The 10,496-nt window shown below is 45.1% G+C and overlaps 1 protein-coding gene across 1 annotated transcript in view; it reads left to right on the top strand.

The window, feature by feature from the left end:
* Positions 1-9,999, top strand: part of LOC147453072 (uncharacterized) — a 113,803-nt gene extending 103,804 nt beyond the window's left edge. Inside the window, exons 12-15 of the mRNA XM_086518573.1 lie at positions 9,113-9,178; positions 9,266-9,440; positions 9,524-9,546; positions 9,632-9,999. Coding sequence (XP_086374699.1) covers positions 9,113-9,178; positions 9,266-9,415 — 216 coding nt within the window. The 3' untranslated portion in view covers positions 9,416-9,440; positions 9,524-9,546; positions 9,632-9,999. The remainder of the gene's footprint in view (positions 1-9,112; positions 9,179-9,265; positions 9,441-9,523; positions 9,547-9,631) is intronic.
* Positions 10,000-10,496: the final 497 nt, after the last annotated feature.

The raw sequence follows: 10,496 nt of genomic DNA, 5'->3' as shown, positions 1-10,496 counted from the left end.
CTCTCTCTCTCCTGCTTAGTGTAAAATAAAGCAGTCCCAAAAAGCCTCAGCGTAAACAATCTCCAGCCCTTGCGTAGAGAGAAAAAGCAGGCTTTTCCGTACACAGCTGCCACGTCAGCATCCTGCCTAAAGCGCCGCAAAATCCGGGCCAGTTTGTACGGATCTGCCATGTTAGCAGTCAGCGGACTCTTCGGTTTTTTTGTAGCCAGCTACGTCAGCAATTCATGAAATCGCCACGTAGCCCTGCTGGGTAATTCCCGCTGGATGGGATGTGTCTGGGGTTGTGCCACGTCACTGATTTGTGACATACCCCCCTCTTGAAAGCATTGTAATCTCCCTCTATTACGCCTGCAAAACAGACAGAAGGCATAAACTGTCTTAGCAGACACCGAGTGTTAGTACCTATGCACTAGGAACACACATCTAGCACATGTACCAATCGATAGTCACATCATACGACATCACAGGACATCAGTAGACATCACAAGACATCACATGACAAATCACATTCAACATTCATTCGGATCTTAGACCATGATTTATTGGCAATGTAGCTAGCAATCGCATCTAGATCCAGTCAGGACCTCATAGATGCCCGATTGACTAACCCCTATTGCAACCATGTCTATTCGTGATCATTTAGACCAAAATGCTGCAGTCATTTCGTTTATCAGTTCCTGCACTTAAAAACAAGTCAAGAACAAATTAGTTTCATATTCCAGAATTCCATTTCATAAAGTCATCTTGTCAGCTCTCAGTATCCCTGAAGCTCAAAGAGACATCGGTGACTCTAGTATTCAAAAATCGAGGCATCTGTTGACAAAGGAGCGGAGTAACTCCCCTCTTGTGCAAACCCACTGCACCATATCTCCGGCCAAGCTGAATTCTGGGTTCCATTTGGAATAGATTATGCTAAACCAAAAGCTTCAAGGTAAAGAGTCACATTCCGAGGAATACTTGCTAGGTCTTCCTCCTCCATTCGCTTCGCATCCATTGCGAAGTAGGTCTTGAATTTAACCAAGAACCGTCAGTTCGCTTTACCTTCTTTCTTTCTTTCTGTGCCAATTTCTGTTTTGGAACGAGTATCTGCTCGTTTTCGTCCAATTCGGGTTGCACCTCTGGCTTCTCATCATCGAGCACATCGCCTTCAAAAGGCTTTAAGAGACTCACATAAAAAACATTGTGAATCCTCCAAGTATTCTGGCAGCTTCAGTCCAAAGGAGATATCGTTTATCTTTTTGGAAAATCTAGAAAGGTCCATACTATCTCATGCTAAGCTTTCAAAGAAGCCGCTCCTTTCCCTTGTTTGTTTTTTCTTTCTTGGGCGTGCTTTCCCATAATGTAAGAGCACCCAATCATTCTCCTTCAATTTCAAAGCATGACAATGGCGATCTGCTGCCTTTTTCTGTTTTTCTTGAAATTTTTGCAAAGTCTTCCGGACCAAGTCCCTCGTGAACTGGTCGGCTTCAAAGAAAAATCTTATCTTTCGTGCTAAGGAAGGGTGAAACCTTCGTAGCGAATTCAAGAATCTCAAATGGCACCTTCCCCATCAAAGAGTTAATCGTGTTTCTGTAGGCATATTCCACCAAAGGTAAAAACCTTTCCCAAGTAGTCTTCTGATTCAACAAAGAAGCCTTCAACAAATCCAATACTACTGAATTAGCAATCACTGATTGCCCGTCAGTCTGCGGGTGGAACGATGACAAGAACTGCAACCGCGTGCCTATGTTCTTCCAAATAGCCGTCCAAAACAAACTCGTGAACCTGGGGTCCCTGTCGGAGACGATCGTCTCAGGCATGCCATGTAATCTAAAGACCTGGGCAATAAACAGTCGTGCCCACGCTGTGTTCTGGGGAGATGAAATCCATTGCAGTACTTTCTCAGGGGCGGGTGGGTATGGGTAAAAGGCTGTAACAATCCCTGTGCTTTATGCCTGTCAAACTTGACCTTCTGGCATACCAAGCAACTGCGCACAATCTCGTCCACATCCTTCTTGAGTCTCGGCCAAAAGAAGTATCTCTCTACCCCTCTCAAGGTGGTAGCAATGCATCGGTGACCCGTAAAAGGCGGACAGTGGCATTCGGTTAGAACCTTTTTCCTCAACGGCTATGTAACGCACAACATGGTTTTCTTCATCAAGTAGCCATCCCGAATGGAATAGTCCGCTTGTTAGGTGCATCGGAATGAATGTTTGCGCTTTGCTCAAGATGAGTGCTCCGAACTGTACTCAAGGTTCCTTTTGTTCCTATAGAGCCTTCCGTTCTTAATGAGAGAGTGCTATGATCACAAACAAAGTGAATGGACACCGTGCGTGCAAGTGTATGAGACTGAGAGATAGAGAGAGAAGAGAGATGCGCAACCAGAGACGTTGTAAAACCCTCCTCCGAAGGCCCCACTCCCGTCGGTGAGAGTGGTCTACTTATGATTGCACAATCTGGTACAAACTGAATGCATGTGACTGATGCAAGTCTAGGCTATGTTGGCGATGACGACGGGGACGACGAGACCGACACTAGGGCTGAAATCTGCAATCTTTCTACTGCTGTCCAAAAATGCTATGGGCTGAAATCTGCTACAATCCAAAAACGCTGATTTGGGGGGCTGTTTCTGTGGGTCTTTGTCGCTGAAAATTGAAGTTCCTTAAGGCTGAAAATTGAAGTTCCTTAAGGCTGAAAACTGAGGTTTCGTAAGGCTGAAAACTGATGGTCTTTCCGGGCCGAATCTGCTACTCTTCTAGGGCTGAGCTTGCAGGTCTTTCATCGCTGAAAACGCTGCACTGCTGTGGCTGAAAACGCTGCAATCTGCAAACGCTGTGAAAATCCAAAAACGCTAGGGAAAGCTCTGCAAAAATGCTATCTGATGGGATTCCTGTGGTGATGATGATGATGCAAAAACGCCAGGCTGGGAGGTATGGCGATGACCACTTTCATGGAGACGCCATGGTGGTGAGTCCTTTGCTTGGAGGGGAGACCACCAAGTTCTTGTTGAGAAGTTGCTTGCTGAGCTTGGCTCCTGTTGCCTCTTCTGCCAAATAGTGCTAGCTCTAGTTTGCTTATATACAAACTTAGCAAAATTGCCCTACCTACTTTCCAACAAAAGTCACTTAAAAATAATAAGTGAAAAATGTCAAAAATAGGGAAAGTAGGCTAAATGCACTGGAAAATTCCCCTAAAGGATTCTGATGGATTCTGATGGGAATGCTTATGATCATGCTGTGTGCAACCAGAGGATATGCATCCACACTAAGTGTCTGGACATGCACGGTCTGCGAACAGACTCACAAAACTGCCAGATCACTTCCTATTCTAGACTGACTTGACTGAACTGAACCCTGGTCATGCTGTAGCTTGTCGACGGACACACAGGGTTGGATGTGTCACGTGACATCCCCTCCTTTTCAAAGTGAGGTACTGGTACCGAACTGTATGGCATCGAGAAAGATCGCCAATAGCATCGGGAATCCTGTAAGGGACTCTTTGCCGGCCCACTCTGATGTGTAGGTCGTGCGGTACTTGAACTTCATAAAGGTCTGCAACGCTTGCTTCCTTGGGCAGCGCCGAAAGCGACAAAGTTTTCTGTGGCTCCTTCGATGCTTCAACTTCGTCTCGAGTCGTGCTTCTTTCTTCCAGAATCTCCATGGCTGAAAATTCTTGAAACCACTTCCAACACAAAATCATGAACATACGTATTCCATGTAAAGTGAGTGGAGAAAATCTTGTCGTCCTAATAGATTGTGCATGCAATGTAGATGAACATATAGACGGAGTGCCAAACCGTTCATCAAACACATGTAAACAATGAGATCGAATCTTTTCTTTCTGATCTAAATCAATCAACCGTGGCAATTCACAACGAAAATGCCCATGCTTGGTGCTCATACTTTCATGTGCTCATTCTACGAATGTGTCATGCCAAGGAAGAGACATGGAATGTGACTTCTTTACATACATACTTTTCAGCTTTTCATGAAAAATCCGCCTATAACTGTGCTCATTCATGAGTGAAACGTGCTCAATGTCCAATATGTCATGCCTAGGAAAAGGGATCACATAAAGACGCTGACTAAAATACAGGAAACGATCACGAATGAAACACTCGAACAATGCGTTCGTACTAATCATGCGAACACATAATACTTCTTGTAAGGGTTCTTTGGACCTAGGCTCGAGAGCCAAGATCGGGTCTTCGTGATTGATCGTCTCTGCAATGAGGTTAGCTTCACTAGAGAAAGTATCAACTAACACATCATCCTTCTTGTGAACAATCACATCATCTTCATGCAACTCATCATGCTTGTGAGAAATCACATCTTGATCATTATGTAAATCATCATGCTTATCATTGGCATTCAATTCATCATACTTCTCATAATCATGCAAATCCTGTGTGTCATGCTTGGGAGAAGAAGAGACTGAGAGAGTCTCCTTCTCCTGATTCTCTTCAATCGGTGCCTGCACATTAGAGAATAGTAGGACAAACTCTTGCATGCGTTGATCTATCTGCGCTTCACGCTCTAACCGTCTTTCTTTGCGCTCGCGAGCCAATTCGGCTAGTCTTTCTGTGACTCGTGATCCAATGCTGCGTTTCTTTCTGTGGCCGCCAAGCGTGCTTGCTCGCACTCACGCTCTATGGCTGCCATTCTTTCTTTGTGCGACACTTCTCGTTGTCTACCTTGTTGTACCATCATTTCCATCATCGACTTGACCAAAGCTTCCATAGGAGTTGGTGCAATCCGTGGCGTAGATGGGGAAGGGGGAGGGTCGGAAAAACCTCCTAGTGGGGAAAATTCTTCATCGCCTCTCTCATGCTCATCACCTCCAAGCGAAGTATCCATTCCGCTTCGAGTGATGACCATCCACTGAAGTCGTGGGTTCTTGTGGTCTTGGGTTCTTAAGTTCCCGAGGAACTTGGGTTCTTGGTTCTTGAGGTTCTTGAGGGTCTTGAGGTTCTTCTTTAGCTTGCAATCTGTGTTCGAGAAGGATCTTCTCTTCACCCGAGTTCTTCTCCTTTCCTCGGGCGCACCCCTTGGCGGCCTTGCGCTCACACCAAGGTTGCTTTTTCCCACCTCACGTCCTTGATGAAGCGAGCCCGCTCCTGAGGAGTGAGTTTGGGTCGTGCATCTTTCTCTTATGGATTCCTCTTCCTCTTTCTACTTTCATTTGTCGAAGTCTGTTCGGCTCTTTGTGTCATGATCTCATCGGTGGGGTAGGTCAGACTGCCAGAGTGAATGGCAAAACCCCGTTTCACATGACTCATCAACTCCTGAATGGAAGCTGACTTTTGTTCTAAGCAGTGATCTCGGATCTCTGTAGGAAGACCCAAGCTCAATCTGTTCCTTGAACGAGATCTTCTTAAATGAAGAGGCGGGTAGAAAAGAGCTCCAGAATCTCTCGCAATAAGCGTCCACTGTATCCTTCTTGGTCATCTGAAGATGGTTCCAAGCAGTTCGTATATCACGTTCATACTCTTGAGTCAACCAAGAAGAAATAAAAAGCCTCTTGAATTTCAGCCATTTAACTGGCGCAGTCTTGTTTAATAGAAGCGTGGACCACCAAGTTCGAGCATTCCCCTTAAAGTAAGAGGCAGCTCTCCGAATCGTAGAGTGCCCTGAGTAATGCCCTCCCGCGAAAGCGATGTCAAACTGCTGTACAAAAGACAAAGCCTTCGAAGCATCTCTATAACCAAAAAACGTGTCAAATTTAATTGACTCTCCACCTTCTTTAAACTCTCGGACTTCCTTGCTTTTGTCTTCCAGAAAGTCATACTGGTTGGCTTTATAAAAATTCTTCTGCTTTGCATAAAAGTTGTCATCAGAGTCTGAACTGTCTGTAGACGAGTCCTCCCTATAGAACTGTCAATCACGGGGCGAAATTTAGGCTTCTTTGCCTTTTTCTTACCCTTTCCGAAGCTTTGCTTTTTGCTTCGCTTGTCCATGTCTTTCTGCGAGTATAGGTTCTGCTTTTCTACACTTGTCTGTCTGTTCGGCTTTACTCCCTACCTGAGAGGAGAAGCAATGGCCACACGCCATCTCGAGTAAATCGTATCAATTGGGTAATTGTTCAGGTGTATTACCAATCTCGGGTTCCTGGAGTACTTAATCAATTTGTTCACACATATGCCAATCTGCAGGTGACGTTTGTACTCCTTTTCTGGCAAACTTGTCCGAAAAAAATTTGCCCAAAATCTTCATTCTTTTCTTCAGTTCCCGCGTGGGATCTTCAACCTTTCTTTGCCTTCCCACTGAGAAGTGTCATCTCTGTTAGATTCTTCACCAGAACCCATTTGTAATCTGGGACTTTTATTGGCTTTATGCCCTGTAAGACAGAGCGATGAAGACGGGAGCGTGCCCAATGCGCGATGTATGAAGGGTGGGAGTGGCCATGTGCGCTGTAAAAAGGGATTGGATCCTCCGTAGAAGAAGAATCTGTCTGTGCTCTGATACCATTGTAACAGACTTGGACACTCCAAGTCAAGAATCTACCGCGTCAGTACCAAATAACCACTTCAAAACAGTTCACAGTTACAAATTTATTCGACACTAGCCCGACGGAGTTCCGTGCCTAGAGATATTGGCCCCAAAGACTAGCGCCCCTTTCGGTATTTCTTTTTGTATTAATCTGTTGTAAAGTACAAGTGGGTAACCGGGACTCACTCTCAGACTCTGCGTCCAGATGCTCTCAGAAGTGAGAGCCCAACTACCTATATAAAGGTTTACAAGGGATGCCAAAAGCAGAGTCCCAAAAGGTGGTAAATCAAAAGCATTCAAAGTTAAAAGCTTTAAAAATAAAGCAAGAACTCTCTCTCTCTCTCTCTCTCTCTCTCTCTCTCTCTCTCTCTCTCTCTCTCTCTCTCTCTCTCCTGCTTAGTGTAAAATGAAGCAGTCCCAAAAAGCCTCAACGTAAACAATCTCCAGCCCTTGCGTAGAGAGAAAAAGCAGGCTTTTCCGTACACAGTTGCCATGTCAGCATCCCGCCTAAAGCGTCGCAAAATCCTTGCAGCCAGCCACGTCAGCAATTCCTGAAATCTGCCACGTCAGCCCTGCTGGGTAATTCCCGCTGGATGGGATGTGTCTAGGGTTGTGCCACGTCACTGATTTGTGACATCTGCTGTAGTCTCCGTTGATGCTGTGTAGCCCCTCTCCTCAATCGTGGCCGTTTGGATCTCCGTAGCTCCAGTGCTCGGTCGATGAGACTGCCGGTAGTGGCCGAATGAGTATGGGCCGAGCTCTGCAATGATGATTGCTCCTCTGGCTGTCCCATATCTAGTGAAAAGAAATCTGTAATCTGTCTCTGGGACTGTCTCTCTCTATCTCTCCCCAGTAAAGTGTCTCTATATCTGTGTAACTCAAGTAGATATAGCCCAAGACATCTCTGATCCTCATAACTCATGACCCTAGAGAAAGGACCGAAACCCTTTCTGAATAAGCAGTGGAAACGGCCCTGTATCTCATAGTACATTGGCAAGCAATGACATATGTAATGTAGCTCTGTCTCTGGCTCTAACTGGCATAAGCGGCATATCCTGCTGTCTGCTAGTATCCCTCTAGATCTACCAGTCTCAATCTCCAGCTGATGTGAGGATGTGCAAATCTAACCAATGGCACACCGCAAACCATGAGACATATGTGTGTCCATGTAGCTGGGTCGAATCACAAACCCATCTCCTGTGAGGTGGAGAAGATGCTCTTTGTAGAAAGCCATCTTTGTGCCCAACTCCTGTGGCGGCTCTATTCATGTTCTCTTGGTATTCAGTTGGATCAGGTCCTGGCGAATGAGTCTAGTAATCTCCACCCGTGTAAGAGACATCGAGGGTGCCTAAAGAGAGTACTGGAAAGGGGGCAGCTTGTCCATGGTAAAACCATGCGTCTGAAACCATGATGTCATCTGTGCATACCAGCATGAAGTGTCCCCTTGAAGAGCTAATTGTCTGGAAGACTCAAGGGCCAGTCTAGCATATCTGTCTCTAGTAGTATCCCACAAGCTGTGCACAAAGGAGACTGATCTGGTAAGCGCCTCAATCTCCATAGGAGGGGCAACTAGCTCTGCTCGAATGATAGCGTGGGGTACGGAGGCCTTGGCTTTGATCAGTTGAGAGATCATAGATACCAAGGGCCTCTCCATACGTCTCCAAACATCCTGGCCTACAGAAGGTCCCCATGTCTGCACCCCATACAACATAGCTGAGGCTAGGTATCAAAGAGCCATAACTTTGTCCAAGGTTCCTGGAACTGAACGTGCGAACACATCCTCTCCAAGACTCCCAAGGCCGCAAAAGCTCTAGTCAGTCTAGTCTCTGTTGCTCTCCCCAAAGAAAACCTCGGACCAATGAAGACAACCCCAAGGTAAGTGTATACTCTACAGTCTCTTGACCATTTGTGAAAGTCAATGCTGATCTCCTGATCCATTGTGGTGTGGTGTTAAACACCATAACCTTGGTTTTACCAAGGTTTATAGACAATCCACTATCCTCTGCAAATTTGTGCAACGCATCCAACTGTCGCTACATACCCTCTGGTGAGTCAGAGATCAACACAATATCATCAGCATATAAGAACAATGGGATCCACGTCCCTGCGAGCTGGGCACCTCTATCACCCTCTCTGTCAATGTAATGAGACACCTCATCGACATACATACCAAATAGAGTAGGAGACAATGGGCAACCCTGTTCACCCCAATGGTGGAGTGAACTAAATCAGATATCCCCTCCCGAGTGCGTACATGTCCCATCACTGATCTGTATAGAGCCATAATCCCCCAAATCAACACTATGTGCACCCCCATCTCCTGCAGTCTGCACATCAATTGAGCTCTCGGTACCATGTCAAATGCTTTGCGGAAATCCACAAAGCTGTAATAAATTTGTCTCTATGTGACCTGCCCTCCTCAATGATGGCTCTGAGTGTCAGAATATGATCAAGAGTGGAGAAACCCCTCCTGAAAAGAGGAAGAAGAGAACTTTAATGTCGTAGGAAACTATCCCAAGAGACCTTAAAGATCTATATGACGAGGAGAGTTGAACTCAAGACCTGCTATGCTATGAGAGAGAGAGAGAGAGAGAGAGAGAGAGAGAGAGAGAGAGAGAGAGAGAGCGAGAGAGCGCTCATTGCAGGCTCCTCCTGCAAAAGCAAGATTGGATCGGTCTCCTTCAGCTGGATTTGGGCTTTCTGGTTTCAAAGTAAGAGAATCTTGTGCAAGTGCATTGCTTGAGATTTTGTTGGAGGGAGAAGATCTTGTGCTGTGTCATACTATTTTTGGAATGCAGGAGTTGCAGTACTTTTCAGAGGCCCTTCAGTCAAATGGTCTCTCTAAGGCTGCTTCTAAAGATGACAATTTGAGTAATCCGGACAGCAAAGCTGAATCCATCACCCTCCCGGGCGGAGCCATACATAGAACTTTCAGATGGGCTGGATAAACTGTGTTGGGTTGCGATTGTTGTTGTGAGCACTTACATCTTTCGAAATCAACGATTCCTTGATTTGTTAACAATTTTGCCTCTGATATTTGTGTGATCATGTTGCAGGCCTCGCCATGAAGCTTTTGATAGTAAGCTTTTACACTGATTGTTGTAAAGTCTTTCAATCTTGTTTTTCTTTTGTATGGTCGCCAATGTTTGTTTTCGTTGTTGCAGGCCTTCTCCAAAAACCATTTGTGCTTTTCTTGGCCTCGAAGAATCGTGCATGCATATATGTGGGTAGTAAGCTTTTGCAAATGTAGATAGGTGCCTAAATCAGAAAGTATTAATTTTTTGTGCCACAACAAGGGTGTAGTCTTTTATATGATGAATTTTTTTAAGCTCTAAATAGTAAATCTTTCAAGCTTGAAAAGAGGCCACTTGCTTTGACACCTACATGAATAAGCAGGAAGTTGCCTTATTCTTTGAGATGTACACTAAGGTGTGCATAGACTTCACCTTGATAAAAGCATCAGCTGATTTGTACAAAAAGTTCTGTGACAAATGCAAGATTGATGAGTTTAAATCACGCATCAGTTCATTTACTTTGAGTGTTTATGGGAGCCTCGACCAGTTTTTGCTTCACAAGATGAAAGCCCTTCACTTCTGGCAAAAAACATTCCATGAACAAAAAGTATAATAGCGTTTTGTCTTTTGATCCCTCAGAAGGCCCACAGCGCTTTAGCCGCGGCCCCGGTGTGTGGTGCAGGCTGAATAAGTGCTCTCAGAGTCTGCGAGTCACATAACTCTTTCACTTACAGGTCTATCAAAGTTTTTTATTCATTGCTTTTTGTAAACTTCATCACAAACAATGTGGCCAACATGTTTGTTGGGGAAAATGTTGACCAGTATAAATTTGAAATACGTCATTGAGAAAGAGTTAAAGTAATTGCAGCTCATGTATGGGTTTGTGTAGGAAGGTATGCGGTAAAGGACTACCGTATGTGCGCACTGTGTTTACATGGGGGCTACCTAATTTTGAGACCATTTTTGAACATAAATTATGTGAGTGGGGATTAACAAGAAGCTCTTTAAAAGTCTT

This window comes from Adiantum capillus-veneris, chromosome 8, assembly GCF_014529385.1.
Source record: "Adiantum capillus-veneris isolate H3 chromosome 8, ASM1452938v2, whole genome shotgun sequence".
Classification (NCBI taxonomy): Eukaryota; Viridiplantae; Streptophyta; class Polypodiopsida; order Polypodiales; family Pteridaceae; genus Adiantum; species Adiantum capillus-veneris.
This window is presented reverse-complemented; position numbering and strand designations above follow the sequence as displayed.